The sequence below is a fragment of the Passer domesticus genome, chromosome 6 (assembly GCF_036417665.1).
Source record: "Passer domesticus isolate bPasDom1 chromosome 6, bPasDom1.hap1, whole genome shotgun sequence".
NCBI lineage: Eukaryota > Metazoa > Chordata > Aves > Passeriformes > Passeridae > Passer > Passer domesticus.
Genome location: NC_087479.1, coordinates 45,815,031 through 45,838,088, shown reverse-complemented (window position 1 = coordinate 45,838,088; position 23,058 = coordinate 45,815,031). Strand labels below are relative to the sequence as shown.

Below are 23,058 nucleotides of genomic sequence, written 5' to 3'. Positions count from 1 at the left end.
CTTCCTTACCAGTAGAGGTGAAAGTTTATACTTAATGAATTCCTGGTTCACACAATGTATTTGCTTTTCATGCTGTATCTGGTAACAAAATCTATCTGATAATTAAATTAACAGAGCTGTGATGTAAAAAGGAGCAAATAATTTTATTTTTTCCAAGTCCGGTTTGTACATTAATTACAAACTACAGATTCAGCTCAGTTGTGTGGCAGTTATGAGTGTATCAATTAACAAGACTTAGGATGTTCTAAATAACTTACTGAACTGAGTTCTAACTAAAAACATTTGAGCCACAGCTGCTTTCATGAGTAATGCTTTCCATTCTTTTTCTGGTTAATATGGAGTCAAAGTGCATGCTGCCCAGGAAAGGAGCTGATGTATAATTCAGGATACTCTCTAAATTTCCTTTAGAAAAGGAATACTGATTAGTTGGTAAAGCCTAAAGGCCAAAAAAAAAAGAGAAAAACCCTGACCCGTGCTTTCACCAATTCTTGTCCATCAGATAAATGTTCTCCATGTTAATGTAACTCAGAAGAAAAATATAGGTTAGGAATTATAAAAGTAAAATTGGTTTTAACATTTTCTATTTGGAAAAAAAAAAAAGCACTCCCAAGTCTGGATTTAGTTCAGCATGAAGTCTGATCTGTCTCTAGACTTTATATGAGGTCATCATGAATCTTTTTTCTCTCTATTAGAGGTGAATGAAAATGAGAGAATCAGTCTTCCTCTGCAGATTCCTTCATCAGTAGGAGATAAGTTTGGCGTGAGGAGAATCTGTACAGAATTTTGTTCATGATCATAGTGTTCGAGAGAAATTTTAGTTAACAAGTCAAAGGGAGACAGACATGAATAGAGGTGACAGTCCTCCTGTGGTTTCTTTCCACAATGCTATTATTCTGTTCTCTCCTGTCAGCACTGTAGCTAAAATGACCAGAATGCAGGATTCTTATAGAACAAAGTGTGCAGCCCAGTCCACTCCAGAGATCAGAATGCAAACCAGTTTGAGTCTAGCATCAACAACACAGGGTTCAGAAGCAGGAGAAGCGTGTGGGAGCTGAGAGCAAGCAGAGTTTGTCTTCCCAATGTTCCTGTGCAGGAAGGGGAGCACGGTATCACAGTAGCAGGCCTTGCTTTGTTTTGTGTGTTTTGTTTTTTGTTTTTTTTCCCAAAATGGTTTTACTCCAGAAACACTTGAAATATTTTGTCCCTGTCCTCTGGGCAGTGGATACGCTTCAGGGAATTGTGGGAGTGGCAGCTTTGTCAGCCTCTGGTGTTGGCAGGACATAGAGAGTGAACTGCACCAACCCAGGTCCCCACAGCTACAGTATCTGAGATATTCATCACAGGGAGTGCCAGAGGCATGAAGCCAACACGAGGAGGTCTCAGGCCATTGTCCCCAACAAATTATAACTAAAAGTTAAGTACTAATCAATGAAGTCTTTACCACTTTGAGAGGCATGATTTTAAATTATTTTCTACATTTTTTTCTAACAGGTATATGGGAAAAACTTGACTCTACAGTCATTTAAGTTCAAAAATATTTTGGAACAGTGTAAGCTGCTACTTTTGGAACAGTGAAAGAGTGCTGTTAGCTATTTCTTAGTTTGTGTTCACTTTCATCTGTGCACCTGTTTAAGCCAGAAATTACATATTCCCTATCTCCTATGGTCACTGTATGTCTGCATATTGCAACCAAGCATAATTTACAGTGTTAAGTGGAATTTTACATTTAAATATCTGTAGGCAGCTACCCGAGGACAGCAGAGGTGGTTCCAACTGAATGGCAGCCTTAACAGTCTATTTGGTAGCAATTTTTTCTGGTTGCGTGTGAGGTATCTCATTTACTTGAAAGGTATAAAGAAAATAAGTTTTCTTGATTCTGGTGACCAAAAGGAAAGCAGATAGTGTGGATTTCTACTAAAACAAATAAGGTGGATTATTTAGTGTATGGTAGCAAAATCACCCTGGGTTTCTTTTAGGTACTGTTGGGGGAAGGAATTTAAGTGTACAAAATGCATGAAGAAAAGCACCTGGAAAGGCACACAACATTAAATACCAGGAGGTTCTAAAGTGGGACATAGGCTGAGGATGAGGGATAAGCTGGTCATGATTTTTTTTTGTGAATACTTCTCAGCCAAAATTTTTTTTATTTACCACAATTGGAACATTCTCAGAATATGTATCTGTTTTAGTGTCAGTTTCTTTGGAAAGCATCTTGGCAAAAGAGACAACCAGCTGGCCATGTGGTGCCTGCCAGCTACTCACACAGCTAGACAGGAGCCCCTGGTGGGTGCCATAAGCTTAGCCCAGGGAAGCTGCACTCAGTGTGATCCTCTGCTCCCTGGCTACATTACCTGAAAGACAAGGATGAGAAACAGGAAGAAAAAATGGGAGTTTGCTTTCTTCTGTTTAGAATGTTAATGCCAGTTAGGCTGTGCTTTTGGTTTATTTTTTAAAAGTGGAATGGTAATGGAATTACCTTGTGTAAGGTAAGCAGCACTAACAGAAAATAGTGTTACCTTGAGACAATCTATACCAAAAAAAACCCTGGGTTGTCAGACTTTCCTACTGAAATTTTACAGCTCATTGGATTGTAGATAGAAACTGAGGTTGTCCTGGCAGTCACAGTGAATGTCTCAGTCATAAAGGATAAAAGATTTGATTTTGAGAGCCTTATTTTATGTAATTCTGATACAGCATTTATGAGACAATAAATGTTATATTCATCATACATAAATGATTCAATCATTAATATTTTAAAACAATTACTTGAAGGCCGGGCATCTAAAATAGTTTGGAAGTTAAAGTAGATGATTTTAATAGTGTCATTAAAATGGTTTATTTTAAAATTATTCAAAATTTGAATGAGACAGGAAATCAAATTTCAGAGCTCAAAGACAAAACCCACCAGCTCAGCTGTTGTGTCAGATTCCTATATCTGTAAAGCCTGTATCTTTGCATTCCACTAAGAGCAATGGAAACTTACAGGCACAAAGCTGGAAATTACTTATACACCCACAGGGACTAGGGGTAATCAAATGCTATATTTTGGTCTGACTCTTTATAAAGATATGTAGCTATTTATCCAAGAAATACGCAAGGCTGCTAAAATAATATACAATGAGTATGTTGCAGGAAGTGGAATGTTTTCTTAGCAATCTGCATAAAAGCATCAAAATATTCTCTAATTTATATACCTAAAAATTCCTAGAATAATTAATCTGTAGACAAGATAGTTATAACACTTTAAAGAATAGATTTTCTCAATTTGCATAATATCTGGCTTACATAAATTCCTTTGACATTTCAAAAATCTTTCAGAAGTGTACATGATGCTGGAAACTAAAATGTGTTTCAATACTGAGAAACTGTTACTGGATACTAAATATGGCCACAACAATCTCTGCTCTCCTGTACAACAGCAGTTTCTGACAAATGATGTTGTTCTAAACCAATTATAATTATTAAATGGAAAAAACCCACATTAATTACAGGCATCATTATCTCACTACAGCTGGGCATGCAGTTCTTCACAAAGCTCTTCCATGTAAAATAATTATCATATTATGGACTGTGGATTCAGTCAGTTCTCACAGTCCTCAAGCAAATACTTCTTTCTTGATATGGAGTCCTGACTTCAATGCAGTTGTAGATGGATGCTTTTGATTAACTGTGTTCACATCATCATTGGATGTCTCCATAAAATAATAACTTGCTGAATCAAAAGTATTTAGACTGAGTGACTGAAATTTTTTCCAGGAAAGCTGAAGGTAATATCTTTATCCTGACTTCTCAGACAGAATGAGTTCAGCTAAGAATGTTGCTAGAAATACAGGGAACTGAAAACAACAATATTTTGAGTAAATATTTGTAATAACTTTTGTCAGTATATGCATTTCTTGAGAATTTTTTGAGCTTCATATAGTAAAGATATAAAAGGTTTCAGTAAACATAAATGCTGCAGAGAAAAGCTTGAAGCTGTGGTAATGGAAGAGGAAAATTAACTGTTACCAGTGATCTTAGTTCCATGATGTTTCAGTCTGCCACCTTGGATAGTAAAAGTGATGCTCTCAAGTGCCCAGTTCTTCAAATGAGAAAGCCATGAAATGCTCATTGATGTCAGCTGTTTTAATTTATTACTGCTTGACAGAAAGATTACAAACATATATTACAAAAAAATCCCATTTGACAGCAGTGATTAATTTTTTTTTGTCTTGTCCATCAGAGAAAGATAAATTTCTGTCTGACATTATCTGTTATCAAGTTTGAGTTACTAGGGAGCACTGCAGTCCCTTATCTTCATAAAGAAGATGCTTCTTAGAAGTAGGAAAAATGAAATTCTGTTTTGGATTTCATTAATATGTACTTAGAGCTGATTTGCCAGAAATAATGTAATATGTACAGTTGTGAAATCCTAATTATATATTTATCATAGTATCAGTCTGGATAGAGGCTGTTTTGAGGACTTACTATTTTTTCACTTTGATCATGATTTTTAGAAGTGACAGGTGATTTTGTTCATTTACTTTAGGGCTTTTATAAGACAGGTGCAGAAAATTTTCAGCAGAAATTTTAAATTTAGGGTTGCAGTTCTGTTATCAACAGCCATATACTTCTCCATCTTCTGTTGCTGGGGAGAGAATAGGGGAGTAGTGAAGGGGGAAAAAAACAACTGTGAAAACCAAAAAGGCAGACCTTCATGTCAATTAAAATTTAATGTTCTCACTTTAATTGCAACCACATTGAGCTATGGCTGAAATTAGGTTAAGTCACTGTCTTTCCTGGGCTTCTTCCCACCACTCAGAAGAGGTAACTCTGATAATTTCCTTTCCCCTTCCCTCCCCTGGCCTGACCTTCCCTTGCCTTCCCTTCTCTGACCCTTAAAGCACTGCCCCTGGATGCTGGAAGTGCAGGGAAGCTCCAAGGCACACACAGTGTTGGCAGCTGTGGGCATGGCTTGTGGTCTGCTTGTTGTGATATTGCTGGGGATGACAGGGCAGGCACCTCTTGTGCAGGCAGATTGCCAAGGAAAAGGCCCCATCTATTCCCACTTTCCCAATTTCCCAGTATTGCATAGGTGAAAGCAGGAAAGGCTGAGGAAATTCATATGGAGAGATAACCCATGCATTTTATATAAGGAAAGTTTTATTATATTGAGATTATGTTTTCCACAAGCAATTATTTTGCTAATGAAAAATGACAGGATTAAGCAAGTTCTTGTTTTACTGTCAAATCTGTGGTGGCAGTGATGTTTGAACATATCCAGTGCATTGAACATTTCACCTCTAATGTGGAGAGATTCAGGCGTAACAGACGTGGAATTGACCTGTGATGTTGGTGGGAGGGTGGAGATTAATTTGTGAAAGTTTCCAAAGTACCACAGTGCAATAGTGGTACATTACTCTGCCCTGTTTTGGAACAGTTTGCTCTCTGCCCTTGGCAGTACTAAGGTGGTGGGCAAGGGCTTACTTAGCTCCCTTGCATAGTCAGGAAATCATCTGTGCCATGGACAGACCTCTTTACCCAGGCAAAGTTTATCAGCTTGCTTAAAAAGTCACACAAGGGCGAGATGAACACAATCACCCCGGAGAGTAAATGGAAGTTAATGAAAGAAGAGCTAATACAAAAATCTGAGATCTGTATCTCTGTTCATTCATGTCTTACCATCTTTTATTCACACAGTCTTTTCAGCAGTTCCAAAACTCCTGCACTTCGTTCTTCCACTTTGTGTGCTGGTCCAATATTATTCCTTTTCTTATCAGCTAGTGATCATAATTTGTGTATTATTTGTCTTTTTGCTTTTGGTTATAATACCAAATTTGTTCAGTGAAGGCAGGTAAAAGTGTTTGAGCTGCTACAAATAGAAGCCATTATAAAAACCTTGTAAGAATGATAATGAGCTGGAGGAGGTTTGCATTTTCTTTTTTCTTCTTTTTCTAAGTGGCTTTTAGGTGTGTTGAACTTGATAAAGAGGAGATCCTGTTTGGCGGGTACTCTGCTGTTACAGTTTCTGCAGGCTGTGGGAATGAGGGAGGGCATTGCAATTCTATATATAAAGCATCCAAGCTTGAAGAGGGCAGCCTAGAAAGTGGCAGCATTAGCACTGCCCTCTTGGAACGGAGGGGAGCACTGAGAACACTGCCCAGGCAGAGCATGCATCATGCTCCCAACACTGGTACTGCTCATCTTCTGCAGTTTCCTGCACTCTGCCGGTAAGTCCGAGGTGCCTGGGCTCCTCTTGGTCCATGGCTTGAAGGAAGATTGTAGTGTGGCATCACTTGAGTTTCAGGTTTTGTTCTCCTTTCCCACGAATGGCAGAATTCAGTTTACACATTTTCTTCTCTTTTGCTTCATCTTAAAACACAACAGGTTATTTAATAAATACATGGCTGAAATAAAATAATTCATTCTTCACTATTTCAGAAAGTTGATCACTGATTTGTTGGATTCTTCCCTAAAACTCATTCCCTAGTTACAGAGAATATTTTTAATGGACTTTTGTTGTATTTCCAAGTTGCCATGTGCCTTCGTCTTTCAGATGTTCACGATCCGGTGTCCTAGTGATGTCATTGCAGATATATATTGTATATCTTCTGTGTAGAGTGATAATCAAAATCATTTTTCTTTGTTATGTGAACTGAAAAAAGCATTAAGTATGAGCTATGTGATGACATTTCTTTTTTGAAGAATGATGCGATAGAAAGAATCCTATGCTGGAAAACAGGCAAATAAATGGTTCTATTCTAAAACTTTTACATGATTCTCGATGTATTCCTCCATATATTACTCAGTACAAGCCTTCAGTCTTTCTGAGAAGTCTGTCTTACTTTTTTGATCCAACACACCTGTATACCAGATGAATGTGTAATTTCTGAAAGAAGATTTCATAGGTAAGTTCATTGGCTCTGTAGCTACTCAACTGCCTTACTCATTATTCCTCCTGTCCTGTTATCTGGATTTTTTGAGAATAAGTCCTTTCTGCCATGGTTTGGCACGGCTTAAGATTTTTTTTTTAATCTCTTCTATATATTCTCGTTAATAACCAGTTATTACAGTTAGAATTTCAAGAAAAGATTTCAAGCTGCTAAAAAGCATACTTCACATCAGGTGAAACAAAGTTAAATTTATTTCTTCTGTGTTGTGTTTACAACATTTAATGAATCATGTAGTTCAAATTGCATGGGGACCTTTATTGCTCTTAAATCACTGACTTAAACTGTAGCATGAAAATAATTAAAATATAAGCAACTCAACCCTTTAGTAGACTCTCAGAGCCAATTTCTAACCTCCGCTGTATTGTTATAAATCAGGTGTAACTCCATTCACTGTATCAACACCACTGTAACCAATATCAAGTCAAGTACCTGAACATGGGTCCTAACCCCAAGTTTTGCTGCCTGCAAGAGCAAAATCTTCATCTACATGACTTCCTGTTTTAGATAATAGATGTATTGCTATAAATACTTGCAATCAAATGGAAAAATGCTGTAGAAACTTACACAGACACAAGCTTTACATATAAACCTGGCAATCCCAAATCAGAATTTTTTCTACAAAAGACTAAGTTGAATTTAAAGATAAAAACCCTAGAAACAGGATCTAGAAAATTCTTACAGAACAGTTTTCTTTTTTGGGATATGTCAATATTTCAGGTCCTTGGAATGCCTCACAAGATTGGAGACTGTGAAAACAAACAGATTTCATTCTGTCAAGGAAACATTTGAAATCATGCAGTTTTTGGATGTTGATTTGTACGTTCTTAAATTGAGCAACATGCAGGGTGCTCATTATTTGGAACTCTAGATCCAAATGCTGTATCCTTAGAATTAGTCAGGCCAAAGCTAGGACTTAATTCTCTTCTTCATGGATCTGCATCCAAATTCTGTACCTTGAGTCTATCTCTAGGTAGAAATGTAAATATTGATTGTAAGGACATATATTTGATTCTTGGATGTGAAATCTGATGGAAAGTGATAACAAGAAAATCAGTAAACATGCTTGAGTAAAAACAAGTCTGGAGAAGCTTGAAACCTGATTAAAACTGTTAGTTCTAGCCTTTTCTTAATAAGAGGTGCTGATTCATTGATTAAATCAAGGCTTCACCCCTTTAGCAATTTCAGTAAAACTGCATGGATCCTTTTGAGACATTTGTGTATTATCATACTTTTCCTTACGAAGTATGTAGCTAGGAAGTTACACACTTTTGATTTATGCTGTTCACCTGTCTATGTTTGCAAGAGACAAAGGGAGGTAAAAATTTCATACTGAAGAGAAATCATCGTGAGCATGGGCAACTGATAACTCATGTTACAGCTACAGCTTTACCAGTACCCTCAGTGTTAAGTTTAATTTTAGGCTTCTATCATTTGTTTTAAAGCTCTTGTCCTTTCCAGAACATCTGACATTTCAACATTTCTGTTTGTCTCCAATTAGAAGAGAAAAACTGAACTCTTTACAAAACAGAGATTTTAAATTTTTTCTGCAAGTTGGAAGTACAAAGATTTCATTTCAATGTTTTGTTTTCATTTGTTTATCTGATGTGAAATACTTTGATTGAAGCCATTACAACATAAAATTGTATTTTCCCATAGGGATGTTTAATAGTAACCAGACTATAGGAACACAATTACTTATTTCTTCATAGTAAATCATGTTCCCTGGTTTGTACTGTTGCCATGAACTAGACAGGCTGACCACACAGTAACTGCACTTCAATAGATATCATTCTCAAGGAAGTTGGCCAGCTGGAGAAGAGTGGGAATTGGAACTTAAACCTTCCTTTAGCCAAGAAAAGCGAAACTCTGGTTAAAGTTCTACTGAGATAATTCAAAATAATTATTTAATGTTATTTCTCAAAGGAAAACATAATACTTGCAGTGATAGTAAAATGTCAGAAAGGAAGATTTCAGTACTTCAGAAATTTCATTTAACACTAGGACAGACTTTTAAAAGAAAAAATCGTAAATGATTGCAAAATACAACTTCTGCGTAGCCATAGTACTTGCTACTTCAGAGTTAAGTGTGAGAAAAAGAATGTACATACTGAGAATAATTACTGTACTGTAATTAGTATAATAGTTTGATCTCACAGGATACTGGTTGGCAGATAGTCAGCAAATGGCTCTGTATTTGTTTTATTAGCTAGTCTTTGGGCAGAAACTTAAAGTGGATTTCATATCCATAGTTATTTTCAATCTAACCCTTCTACACCTCCATATAATCCAGGATGATTATTATGCTCAAATTTAGTCTAAATACCAAACCTGAAATATGTGTTAAATTTTGCTGTGCTTAGATGCTTGAGTTTGAAAAGCTATCAAATAAGCTTTGTAAACTGATTTGTCTGTTCTAATCGAAAATATTTGTCCATTAGACATTTTGTTTTACATCAAGCTCTCTAGATAGATCTGACTTGAAGTAATATTTTAGGCATATTTTCAGTTCCTGAAAATCTAATATCCTTGGAAGGCAGCTGTTACACACTTCTAAATCCTATTAATATAATGTTTGAAGTTTAGGATTAAACTGTAACGATTGGAAAACTGTAAAGCCAGCAATAATAGATTATTGAACAAATGCACATGTTAAAATCCAGGCATTCAAAAAAGGCAGCAGGAACTCTGGGCATGAGGAGTGTTAGCTGGAAAGCCACAAACTGACCGTTCCTTTTTGTGGTGTACTTACTGTGATGCACGGATCACTAGGAACTTGGAAGGAGCATGCTGGATTTTGGAAATGCCTACTGAGTTTGGCAAAATCTCAAACAATTATTGGCCAGTGCTGACCGGTTCTAGACAGCAAGGCAGTGTGAGTAGGATTAAAATGATTTTGTGATAAGTGTGTCGTTCAATGTGGGAGTGGCTGAGATAAAAGCCATTTTATGCTGTTAGAACAATTAGAATGGGAGCAATTTGTCACTGAATTTGTGTCCTTGATTTATTTCCCTTATGCCTAAATATTCATTGTATACAATTCTACCAGTGTAGTATTTTAGCTCTTAGAAACTTAGATTAGTTTATTCAAATAACATCTTTTTTCAGCAAGTACTGTTTCTTAGAAGAATTGAGGTATAGACTGAAGGGAATATTGGAGATGTCTGGATCTGGGATCCAAAGCAAAAGGATGTGCTGAAACACTCAGCTCCAGAATTCCCTCTTGTGCTTTTACCTAGCCTGACATAAAAGGCAGAACCTCACCTGTTTTCCTGCAGCCCTTGAGGGAGCACATGGCAAATACTACCTCACGTTCAGCCGCACAGCAGGGAATTGGCTGAGAGTCTGCTACAGCTGGTGAGCTCCCTGGAGGCTTCCACTCACTGCAGTATCCAAGGAAGCAGCAGCACCCTGCAGAGCTGTAGTGTATATATAGATATTTGTGGGGATTTGGCCTGGCTTATTTGATGAAAAAACCTTCTGCTACAACATTTTCTATGTTGCAAAATATCCTAAACATGTAATAGAAAATTACATGGGTTCTACGAGATACTTGCTTCTTCTATACAAGAAATAGCAGATATGAGAAAATTTAAAAATTAATAACACACTTCTGAGGCACCTCAGGTCTTTATTCCTGCATCTTGTATAGGTTTTTGCCACCCAGCTATTGACTCTCAGAGCTCGCTCCAGCAGTGCTGGAGGAAATGCTGGGTGAAAGACCCTTTGGGTATATGTGAGAACGTGGAGCAGTTCTGCTCATGCAGCAGGTCTGTGTTTGACATGGAAAAGGAACCACACTGCACTGAGCATTTGCTCGACAATCCTGGACTTCTCTTAACCAAACCAGGCTTTGTGGAGAGGTGTATGGAAGAGAGCAGGTGACACCTTGCATCATTCTGCCTTAATGTGAACAGAAACTATGCCTGGGATTTCCTGCTCTTCAGCTCCACATCCCACGGTTCTTGTGAAGAGCACACAGGACAATACTTTCCCCATATTTTCACACTTTTGGCTATTCCTTCCATTACTTCTACCCAGATGGTGAAAAAATAACTCAAAAACATGAGGAAAGATTTATCCATTTTTTTTTAACAGGAACATGGGATTTGAGTATGAAGTATAGGAGCTCTCATATTGCATAGGATTTCTGGCAAATTTTGGAAACATTTGTCTGATGCAGAAGAATTTCCTATTACCTAATTATGTAACAGGAATTATGTGATTTTCCATTATAATTGTCATTAATATTTGTGTAACAGTGCACAATTCCTGTGTTCTGGCCCTGCTTTGACTTGCAGCATGCTTAAAAGAAAATAAATATACAAATATTCAACTTCTTTTGCTCAGAGGATAACTTCATTGTGTTGTCTTTTTCCTTTCACAGCTTTTGAAGGAAATTATTGGTCCCCCATTCTTCTCCAAAAACAGAAAGAATCTCTGCAAAGAAGTAAGTGTCTGACCTGGTTTTTAATGTTTGCATTCAAGTGTGAGTGACAACTCTATTCAGTATCAAGTCCATATTGCAGAAGGCACTGTACAAACCACATAATAAAAATAAGTCTTTGCCTCAAGGATCATATGTTTTGAAGCATTAAATTTTAGAAATTACAAAAGAAGACTTCGCATGTAAAAAGATTGTAAAATGTGTTGTCTCGCTGTGGTAAGTTGTAAACTAAATGGAAAGTGCTTTAGTGTGCCATGCTGAGGTTTTGATGCCTAAGGATAGAAACTGTGAGCAGTTTAATAGCCTTCCACATTTAGAAATATGCTATTGGGGTAACTTGTGTGATATGTTTCATTTTCATTCCTACATATTACTGCCTAGTACTATCTAAAAATTTAGGATATGAATTCTTTTGATATTGCAAAATCCAGGAAACTAAATAAAGCTCATTCTCCATATAGATTAGCTCTGTGACTGATTTTAAAGATTTCAGGTTAAAACAAACTTATATGCAAATGGGCAGTCGGAGTGTGGAATGCTTCTTCCTCACCTTTATATCCAGCAGCCAGAGTGGGGTCAGAGCAGGACAGATCTCTGCTGCAGTGTTCAGCTGTGCCAGCTGCTGCCACTCTTCTGGTAGCTTTCCAGCAGTTTTCCCTTAACTCCAAATAATGGCTTGTGTGCATCCATCCAAATCTGTATGCAAAATGAGCTCCAGCCACCTACTTACTGTAATTTGTGCTAGTCCTTCTGAGTCTGAAAAATACAAATAGTGAGGTACTACTACTATCTTACTTGTACAAAACAATGTGCAATGCCAAAACAAACACACAAAAAGGCATATTATAGCTTTAAAATATTTAAAATATTAGCTATCAGAAGTATGGTTGGAAAGGCAGGTATCCTTAAAACGTTAATTCATAATTAAAATGTAATGGTAAATTTTGACTGTGGTTATTGTGGAATTTTCTGCTACAAAGAAATTTTGGTTCACTTCAAAATGATGGTGGACAAGGACTTGCAAGCCAGAGCACAAGGGAGGGGTAAGCAGAAGAATCTCAATAGCCTCACATAATTCCCTGAACTGAAAATAATTGGAGACTGAGGGAATGTCTCTGGAAGTACATAGGCCTGATCTGATGGTAGTCTTCCCTTGAGCAGGCTATTAATGGTCACTGCTGGAAATAAATTACAGAGCTACATCAACCCTTAGGCAGAACCAACACACTTTTTCACATGTCCTTTTCTGAAGAAATGTGAGGCACTGACTTCTAAATTTAAGTTAATTCAATAGTCTTCTAGTTTTCCATGTCCATGGCAAGAAGGAATGAATGTCATCATGCTAACATAATATATGTTACAGGATATGATGTTACTCTGCTACAGGAATACAGAAGGCTATGGCCCTTCTGAAAACACAAAAATTTTCACAAGACCCTTTCTAAAATAAGTAAAAATATCAGTCCTAATAGTCTGAATTTTTTCTATCTTATTCTGTTTACAGACAATCTTCCTAGTAATTCATAATTTTAATGTTTTACACGAAAATATCATGCTTTACTTCTGCATACCATTAAAAGGAATTCTCTGTACTCAAAAGCTTTTTACATATCAGTGGTTGAATGAAATTCTTTATCCAATTTGGGGAAAATGGGAGGGGTAGAACAAAAATAATGATATCAAATAAAAATGTATTGGAATAATAATTTCTTTAGGTAGAAGAAAAAGAGTGGCTTGAATTAGGAGAATTCTTATTCAGTATAAGCATGGAAAAGCTACATGAAGTTCATCCTTAAAAGTAAAAAATAGTTGAAAGACTTTTAATCTGGCAAAAAACTCTCAAGTATTCAGGAAATCATCGCTGTCTGCTCTTACAACAAGAGAAACAGTAGAGCATGGATATAGACTAATTAAAAGAAAATCCCTAGATATTATTTACTAAAAGCTGAACTCAAAAGACAAACACATAATCTGGATTTAAACTTCCTTGAGTTATTGACATTCCCATTTGTTGTTTTTCTTTGATAAGATTTAAATTAAAACAAATACAGTGACCGTGCTCCTGTATTTATTGAAAGGGGCACCTCTTGCACTCTGACCAATCATTGACCATTGACTCTGGGCAATCATTCCTTGGCACACTCTGGGGTTTGGTGGTCAGTGTCATTCAGGCACAGTATATTAAACCAGCTGGACTTGGGCATGAAGGATCAATGATAACAATCAGCCAATTCCTATTTTCCAGTCAGACCTTCAGGACAGAACAGAAGTGTGGAAGAGGAGTACTTTTTGCCAGCAGGTAACATTGGGAAACAGAATTTTCTGCATGACCTGGATAAAACCAGTAGCATTCTGCAGTTATTTGATCTCTCCTTTACAGTTAAAAGAGATGTTTTAAAACAATAAATATAAATTGCATGTAGACTTTGATAAACTTATGTGATACTTTGTAATTCTAAGATATATGCTAAGACACCTGAGCGTCATATGATTCCATAAGCAAAAATAATTAAAAAATGAAAGCAACAATCTGGAAGTCAAGCAACAATCAACAAGTCTGGAAATACAAAACTGAGGACATGATTTTAGGTACTTCAATAAAATTACCAGCTTCAGAGGGACTGTTCAGATGGTGTAAGTAGGTGCAGAACTATTTAACAGCATGTGCTGGAGTTGTATCTCTTCTTTTTGGTCTCATTTCCACATCTGAAAATCTGTCTCTTCAGATGAACATTCCAGACTTCTTAAAATCTGAACATTCTTTACTTCTTAAAAATTAAAATTTATTAAAATAATCTGTATATTTATAATAATGGCTGGAACTTTGTCACACGAGTACACAGCTGAGAGAGTGTGGAATTACAAGTTGGGCTTTGAAGACTGGATATCTGGTGATTGACTGTGCAGTTAATCATGATACAGTAATGCCATAGCTTGGTAAATGCTGTGCTTGTGATGTTAAGGCTCTGTCCAGTAGCAAGCTGTCACCTTTGCAAACAGATCTAGCAGACTGAAATAAGAAGGCAAATCTTTTTATTACCCATAGGAATTGAAAGGGTTATTCCCAAGCTAGGAAGTTAGGGAATTCTCCTCTGCTTAAAGTAAATGAGAATATTACTCTCACTCCTAATATTGTTTCACTTCCTGACTTGAGATAAAATTTTGAGATTACAAAAGAAAAGAAAAAGCCAAACAGAGAGCTGGAAGGTTGTTTACAGAATTTATCTGAGCATAAGCTTAATAGCTCGTCCTAGTATTTATATTTGAAATGCTAATCAGAATGAGCAAATATGCTAAATCCATGTTTCTTTTCTCTTTTATAGTTTTGGGCAAGGATTCCTGTTCTACCTGGGGAGGAGGGCATTTTTCAACCTTTGATAAATACCAGTATGACTTCACTGGGACTTGCAACTACATCTTTGCAACTGTATGTGATGAGACCAGCCCAGACTTCAACATTCAGTTCCGTCGTGGGCTGGACAAAAAAATTGCAAGGATCATTATTGAGCTTGGACCTTCTGTTGTCATTGTTGAGAAAGGCAGCATTTCTGTCAGAAGTGTTGGGTAAGATTCTGCCATGACTGGGGCATGAAGTGTTTAGAGAAGGGAGGGAGTTATGTATAACAGGTGCAGGGAGTTATATAGCACAACTGGTTTGTGTCAAAAATGAATTATCATATTACTAAAGGTAACACACCTAACTGGACTCTACTCCCATTGCTTCCCATCAAGCTCTCACGCTCTACAACAGTCTCTTAATGGTTTCTCTGATCTTGTCAGTTTTCAGTCATGATTCTTATATTAAAATATTAAAACGCCACAGACTCTCCTCAGGATAATCAGTGTTAGTTTCACCACACCAACTTCATGGTTCTTGAAACATATTAGAGCATATAACTCTGCTCTAATGAAACCAAACTAAATGAAGATGCCACGCCCTGTGCAAACATTGTCAGTAGTGTAGAATCACTATGCATTTTTTGGTGATCCTACATCCTACTATGAAACTGCTCATGTGGATTTTCAATCAACACAAACTTTTATGTGTTTTGAAATGTCACAGTTAAAAAGGAAAAAAAATCTGTTTCATGTTGCTGCAAGTACTCAGACTGGGTGTGTATCATATCCAAAATAAATAACTAATACCTGCATAATCTTGCTACAAGGTTGGTTTCTCTTCTCACCTTATTTCAGTGTCATTCAGTTGCCTTACACCAGCAATGGAATCCAGATAGCCCCTTATGGACGCAACATCCGCCTGGTAGCCAAGCTGATGGAGATGGAACTGGTGGTCATGTGGAACAATGATGACTACCTCATGGTTAGTAAAATGTTCTCATAGAGCAGAGAAGGAAATTCTTACTGATTTACTGGAATGGCAAGGACTCTCTGAATTTAATGGATGCTGTTGCATGTATTTAATATTTTGATATTTATTCTTTTCCTGTTTTATCCATTCCTCTTGAAATAAACAACTTTGCGTATTATTTTCCCTTGCAGCATTGGTAGTTAGCTAAAGCCATGAGTGCTGAGATTTGTGGATCACACGTTTTAATCTTTCCTTAGGGTGTTCCAGCAGCTGCAATCTTTTTCTTAAGATATGTTTTTTTAAAGTTGTTTAAAACGTAATACTGTATGCCATAGTTTAGTCTTTTTTATTGGGCTTCCCTGGGACTTCTTTTGGTTTCAAATATTGAGTTCTTCTACCAGTTTATTTTTTCTTTCTTATTTTTCAGTCTTTTCAGGTTTTCCCTTTAAAATCTCTATTACATTTTCTCAGTGTGACCTGTGATGATATTGCCACAAAAGACCCTGAATTCTAAATTGTTTGATAAAACAAGGAGATGTAAATTGTCTGGGAGATTTATCAGCATTATTATCACATATATAAGAGAAAATGCTACTCTGATGGATTAATCTGACTATACAAAGAATATGATTTTATTTCTCTGATCTAAGATTTTCATAATAATTAATTGTAGGCAGTAGTAGCACTACCATTTTAGTCTCCAGAATAATAGAGAACTGAATAACCTTCTTATGAAAATAGATTTTCTTACCGTAGCTTTAAGTTTCTTAAGAAACCTGAAATTCATACTGTGTCAACAAAGGTATTAGTAAGGCTTCAGCATTATTTTCTTTTTTTCCTGGCTCTTTAGAATGTTATCTCCCCTCAATTCTCTGTCTCTTCAAATCTTACCCTTTTTATTAAATACTAATTAAAAAAAATCATTATTTGCCTATTGGGAAAAGACTTCACTGCTTAAAAAATTCTTACTCCAAAACACTCACTGAAAGTAATGAGAAGAATCACTTTTAACTGGGTGCTTGAACTGAATGTGTTTGAGAAAGTTATTGCTGTATAGGTAATTTTACTTAGGGTGATCCTTTAAAATGTTTTGTTGTATTTTATTTTAGGTTTTGGCTGAAAAAAAATACATGGGGAAAACATGTGGAATGTGTGGGAACTATGATGGTTATGAATTGAATGAATTTGTCCGTGAAGGTAAGAGACAAGGGCATTTCAGAAAGGAGGAGAACGAGTTAAAGTGAATCAAGGTGAAAATTGAATACTGCGATAGCATTGCTGTGTTTCAGAATTGAGTGAAGCAGTCCCATGGGGCACCAACATACCTCATATGATTATGCTACACTCTGTTATCTGCTATGAGCATAACATAATGGGTTCCTCACACAAGTGATAAGGACTCTTATCTTTTAGAAACAGGTGGTAAGGATCACACTCTCCTGACTTCCACGAGAGGCAGTTGTTATCATTGGGAAAATTAACTAGTAGGACATTTAACAGTCAAAGAGTAAAATCTGAGTTTTGCTGCATCACAGCAACAAGTAAACAAATCAATGCAGTCTTTTTCCTGACAAATTATAACCCTTTATTTTCCAGGTAAATTGCTGGATACATATAAATTTGCTGCATTACAAAAAATGGATGACCCATCAGAGATCTGCCTGTCCGAGGAGATACCAATTTCTGCTGTTCCTCACAAAAAATATGTAAGAAAGATCTTCTTGGCTTCTCTGCAGCATGATTCTTAGCAGGGGGCAAGATAGATAGAAATCAACAACAGGGAGACAGAGGTTTCATAGAAATTACTTCCATGAAAATGTGTACAGTCAACATCTGTATAGCATGATATGAGAAAGAAAAGGAGTTCTTTGAATAAAAAACATATTTGAAAAAAGGGCCAGAGGCAATTTTGAGGATAGATTTAAATCACTCATAAAAATCAGCCTGCATTTAGCTCAGAACTTTCTGGAATTTCAGGCAGGTCATCACAGGAAATTCATGGAAACCAGTGAAGCTTTAAGAACTTTTTATATAGCACCTGGAGACCTGGCACTAGAAGCTGTACAGATTTGAAGATACTCATAATGCCTACGACATATTGCCAGACAGCAGCACTGATAACAGGGACAACCACCATCAACTGCTATCACTTACAGTTCTAAATGAACAGAAAGTCAGTGTGCCTGAGAACCTTGGAGACCTTATACTGCAGTAGGCACCATGATAGGCAACACAAACTTACAGGGGAACAGAAATGCACCAAGTCTGTGCTCAAAGAGGAATTAATTTTCTGATCTTCATATCTGGGATGTTTTTTATGGAACATGTTGTCTCATGTTTGCCATGAGACAACACATTTCCTGTGTGTAATGTTGTCAGCCATTTTTAGGGGGGCTGATGGCAAAGAAAGTGACTTAATTTTCAACATAATGAGAAGTGGAATTATTTCAATATATCAAGTTCTTTCTATTGTACAATGAATTTATATTCCCTTCTACCTATGAATTTCTCATGCATTTTAAGTCAAAAATCCATTATAAAACTCTAGGGGGAAAAGCAAACAAACCAACAAGGAAATAATAACTAACAGTATGGTTTTCATATGAAGGAAGCACCACCAGGAACAGTATTCTTTCTCTTTTTATTCAGGCCATGATCTGCTCTCAGCTACTTAATTTAGTGTCACCAGCCTGCAGTGTGCCCAAGGATAGGTTTGTCATTCGTTGTCAGCTTGATATGCAGGACTGCAGTGAGCCAGGGCAAAACAACTGCACTTGCTCTACACTGTCAGAGTATTCCAGGCAATGTGCCATGTCCCACCAAATGGTGTTCAACTGGAGAACTGAAAACTTCTGCTGTAAGTTCAAATGGTTTATTCATGAGAGACAATGCTTAACTTTTCTGTGTCTTAAATAGAGAAATAATGATGATAACTGGAATATTTTTAAAAGTCTCTACTGTCTTTAATCAAACAAATTATTTTCTGCAGAGAACAGTGGTCTTTGATAAAGCTGTAAGGAGAGCAGGGAAACTTCAAAGAAGAAGGAAGCTCAAAACATATCTTCTGTGTCTAGATCAGTGACAATAAAACAGATGAACATTCACCAAGTGAAAACTGTTAAACTTCTCAAACTTCCTACAGGAGGCTGCTTGCTCCAAGAACAGTTTTCTTATTAATGTACTTGGAAAAGTAGCCAGTGAAGAGAGAGCGCTTTCAAATAGCCCCTGAAGTCTTTGAACCTTTTTGCTAATAATTGCCATAGCTCCCTTTATTCAAAGATGGTTTTCAGATGTTCAGCCTTCTTATTTATAATGACTGATTGGAAGTAAAACCTTGGAGTACTACAGAAAATCTGATTGTTGGTACTTCATTAGGCTGCAGTATGGGCTGTTTGCTATTCTCCAAGCTTCTGAAAAAGTGTTTCCAATTTTTTGGGCAAGAAAAATGAAAGAAAGCCAGAGTGAATATATGGTGGTAACAAATACTGAAATGATGAAATGAATATTGAGGCAGGATAAAAGAATGTTAGTGTCAGAAATCAGAAGGTCTTTTCCTTGCTAGGTAGCAGACTAAATATTCTATGTTTACACTTTAAAAATCTTAACACTCCCACTCTTTGTTGCAGCTGTGGGAAAATGTTCTGCAAACCAAATCTATGAGGAATGTGGTTCTCCGTGTATTAAAACCTGTTCCAACCCAGAGTACAGCTGTTCCAGTCACTGTACCTATGGCTGCTTTTGTCCAGAAGGTATCATTTCATCATATTCTTAATGGATCACACAAATGTTTTTTGCACATATCCAGTCAAGTGGAATGGACTGCTTAATAATGAACTAGCTGTGCATTTCAGGGCATTGTGCTGCTAGAACTGCTCTTTCTCAGGTAACATAATGTAACTGGAGTCTTGAGTAATTGTGGTCCTTCAAGATGGTTGGTCACTCTTCACAAGAGCAGAGCTATGAATACATTTTCCTCACAAGACCGTGGTTTTTGATGGGATAAAGATATGACATCTGCTTAAAGTTCTTTACTTAAATACATTGATCTGGCACAAGGAAGAGGTAGCATACCTCAGAGAATTTCTGCATTATGGGAATTTTAAATTCCTTTAAAAATAATTCAAGATTAACTCATTACAGAAATTGTGATTATTACTATCATTTGCATTTCAAAATAGGACAATTAACTGCACTTTCATATGACAAAGTAGTCAAAAGCTGATGTCGCTTGTGAATATTCAGTTTCATTTTAATTAGGAGAAAATTTCCTGCATGTTACATCTGAGTATGGGCACTAGCAGTGCAAGAATAGCATTCTCAGGCTAATTTCAGAAAGCACTCACACCATAATAACTGTAGTGCTAAATGAGGATGGAGAAAAATGTTTTATTTTCTTTGGCAGGAACGGTTCTTGATGATATCTCGAAGAATCGGACATGTGTTCACATTAGCCAGTGTCCATGTACACTGAATGGGAAAACATATGCTCCTGGTGAGACAATGAAAGCAGCTTGTAGGACCTGGTGAGTAGCAACAGGTGCTTCCATGAGAGAATAAAAAGTACCTGTACCAGACAGTTGGAAAATTTTGCCTAACCTTTCAAAGGGCAGCACCTTTCACATTTCAGGAAAGTTTACTGACAATCTATACAAGAGTTCAGCAACTTTGAATTAAGATGAGCAACTTCAACTGATATATGTAGACAAAGAAAATCAAAGCATAGAAAACATAAGGAGAAAAGTGATAAAAACAACCTATTTCATTGCTAGGAAGTAGCTGAGTTTTTTAGAGCATGAAGAAAAGAATAACCTTGCACAGCATTTCTTGTTTTCTGCAGTAAATGTGTGATGGGTCAGTGGAACTGCAAAGACTTGCCCTGCCCTGGAAGGTGTTCACTGGAAGGAGGCTCCTTTGTTACCACATTTGATTCGAGGCCATATCGATTCCATGGGGTTTGCACTTATGTTCTTATGAAGGTAATTTCAACAGAATATCACATGGATATATTTTAGCCAGTCTTTGGTTTCCTATTGGAACACAAACTGAGGACTTCATAAGATACACATTTATTCTACAAATCATTGTTGTACTGACATAGGCTTCTCTTATTACTTCTCTTTTCCATTTCCCTCCAGAGTTCCAGCCTGCCACACAATGGAACCCTAATGGCTGTTTATGAAAAGACTGGTTATTCTCATTCTGAGACCTCACTTAGTGCTATAATTTACCAATCTACAAAGGTAGGTATTCCCTCCACAGGTTCCATCCAGCATTTTATCACTAGATTAGCAAAATATGTGCTCACAGTCATTGCTGGTAGCTTGAACTTAAAAATTACTGACAATAAATACTGAAGATGTGTTTCTGCTCATGTATGCACAGTAAAGATCTCAGTTGCTACATCAACTCAGGAAGGTATTTTCAAAGTGAAAGCTAAAAGCAGCATGTTATAGTGTGAGAAAATGCTTGAATTAATTTTTTCTTTTACATAGATCGTCAACAGTATAGTTAGTATAGACTTAACATATGAATAGCATCTGTAAAGATAGTTAGTTACTTCTTCTTCCATGTCCTCTTCTTACAGGACAAAATTGTGATTTCTCAGAATGATCTCCTTACTGATGATGATGAACTCAAGCGGCTGCCTTACAGATCAGGTAAAAAAAAGGTGGAATATAAGTTATATCCAAATTAAATGTCTGTTTTTACACAACCCAGTATCTTTCACAATCCTTCAGTTGCTAATACCAGGGGTTTTAGAGGAAGGTTAAAGTCTCTCCTGCTGCATCTGTTCCTCTGTGGAGAGTTGTGTGTGGGAGAAGAGGTGTAGACAGAGTGCTAGAACATTTATATATGTGTTAAAATCGTTACCTTGCAGTATCATCAACATCTCTATTTTTAAACGTGCTTGTTCCTTCAGGAGACATCACCGTTTTCAGACAGTCCTCCATGTACGTTCAGATGCATACAAACTTTGGGCTGGAACTTGCAGTTCAAACATCACCTGTGTTCCAGGCCTATGTGAAAGTTGGATCACAATTCAAAGGCAGGACACTAGGTAAGTAAACAAGTTCCCTTGCAAAGGAGAAAATGTAGGGAGTATAATTTTGATAACTTAGTATTGATCTTTTAGGAAATCAATTTTCTTCTCCAGATTCAAAGGAAAAAAAATACATTGGAAACTGAATTGATTTTTTGCTAGTAACTTTAAAATGAATCGAAGAAACTAGAGATGTCACATTTTTCATACATAACACAATACTGTTCTGTATTTTATGTGTGCCTTTTTGAATATATGCTATACTGCACAATGAAGGAGCAGCAAATAAGTCTGTGTGGTCTCTGCATCTTGAAGCACAAAGTTCTTTGAATGTAGTGCACGACCACTGTAAACACAATGAGCCTAAGAATCTAAAAGCTTCTGAGCTGGTAATCACCAGATGGAGATGTTTATTGCACAGCAACATTAGCCACACAAGCATATTTTGCATTCTGATTATGGGGAATTGCAGAGAGGTTTTGGCTTTTACAAAAGCCTAAATGCATATTGTTTGTCCTTATGCATTTAATATACATGAGAAAACAGGCAACTTCAAAAGTGTTTCATGGCCTTTCTCTTTTACATTATTTAAAACCACTTTTTTCTAAAAAAAAGACAAAATCTTCCCTATGATTTTGTCATTGATTAGAAGCTGACACTCTTAACTTGAGGAGGCAGAGGCTCAGTGACTGAATGTGTACATAATCAAGATTCTCTGGCTACTTGACCTGAGTAGTCATTGACACTATGTAGAGCTTTTGAATCAATTGTCTCACTGTTATAGAATGAAACATAGGCCATTGTGCACACATTCTTTAATTTCCGCTGTCCCTTGCATTTCTGATGTTGTCAGGTTTGTGTGGCAATTACAATGGAGACACTACAGATGACTTCATGACTAGCATGGATATCACTGAAGGGACAGCCTCCCTGTTTGTAGATTCCTGGAGGGCAGGAAATTGCCATCCTGCCTTAGAGAGAGAGACTGACCCTTGCGCTTTGAGCCAACTGAACAGTAAGTAGATGATGCTGTGGTAAGAGATCTCTGGCTGGCTTTGTCCAACACTTCCATAAGCCCATGCCAGGGACAGGAGAGAGCTGCACAGAAACAGAGACTGAGAGGATTGAACATCACAAATTCTGTCACCAACAAGCCATTTCTGCTTTCTAGAATACATATCAAGTGCAAGCTCATCAGATCCCGTTCTAGAGATCTGGGATTGAGATGATGAATGAGAGTGGTTTGACCTGTTTAGTGAAACTGCAATGTTCACGAGTGTCTTAGCTTTGCTCAGCAGTACTGAGACTGAAATCCAGGTTTTGTCTTCCCAAG

At 36.9% G+C, this 23,058-nt stretch overlaps 1 protein-coding gene and 1 long non-coding RNA gene across 3 annotated transcripts in view; one reads left to right on the top strand and one right to left on the bottom strand.

Annotated features, from left to right (window-relative positions):
- The first annotated feature begins 6,157 nt into the window (after nucleotides 1–6,157).
- Nucleotides 6,158–23,058, top strand: part of MUC6 (mucin 6, oligomeric mucus/gel-forming) — a 47,477-nt gene continuing 30,576 nt past the window's right edge. Inside the window, exons 1-14 of the mRNA XM_064425172.1 lie at nucleotides 6,158–6,209; nucleotides 11,317–11,379; nucleotides 14,700–14,940; nucleotides 15,571–15,697; nucleotides 16,795–16,882; nucleotides 17,282–17,391; nucleotides 18,335–18,542; nucleotides 19,312–19,434; nucleotides 20,088–20,208; nucleotides 20,523–20,661; nucleotides 20,821–20,925; nucleotides 21,270–21,342; nucleotides 21,606–21,743; nucleotides 22,579–22,740. Of these exons, the coding sequence (XP_064281242.1) occupies nucleotides 6,158–6,209; nucleotides 11,317–11,379; nucleotides 14,700–14,940; nucleotides 15,571–15,697; nucleotides 16,795–16,882; nucleotides 17,282–17,391; nucleotides 18,335–18,542; nucleotides 19,312–19,434; nucleotides 20,088–20,208; nucleotides 20,523–20,661; nucleotides 20,821–20,925; nucleotides 21,270–21,342; nucleotides 21,606–21,743; nucleotides 22,579–22,740 (1,750 nt within the window). The remainder of the gene's footprint in view (nucleotides 6,210–11,316; nucleotides 11,380–14,699; nucleotides 14,941–15,570; nucleotides 15,698–16,794; nucleotides 16,883–17,281; nucleotides 17,392–18,334; nucleotides 18,543–19,311; nucleotides 19,435–20,087; nucleotides 20,209–20,522; nucleotides 20,662–20,820; nucleotides 20,926–21,269; nucleotides 21,343–21,605; nucleotides 21,744–22,578; nucleotides 22,741–23,058) is intronic.
- The window catches only part of LOC135303399 (uncharacterized), a 34,841-nt gene continuing 21,982 nt past the window's right edge, over nucleotides 10,200–23,058 (bottom strand). For both annotated transcript variants that reach the window (XR_010364893.1, XR_010364892.1), the window contains 2 exons: nucleotides 11,927–12,132; nucleotides 10,200–10,348 (listed from right to left, as the gene is read on the bottom strand). This is a non-coding gene — a long non-coding RNA (uncharacterized LOC135303399). The remainder of the gene's footprint in view (nucleotides 10,349–11,926; nucleotides 12,133–23,058) is intronic.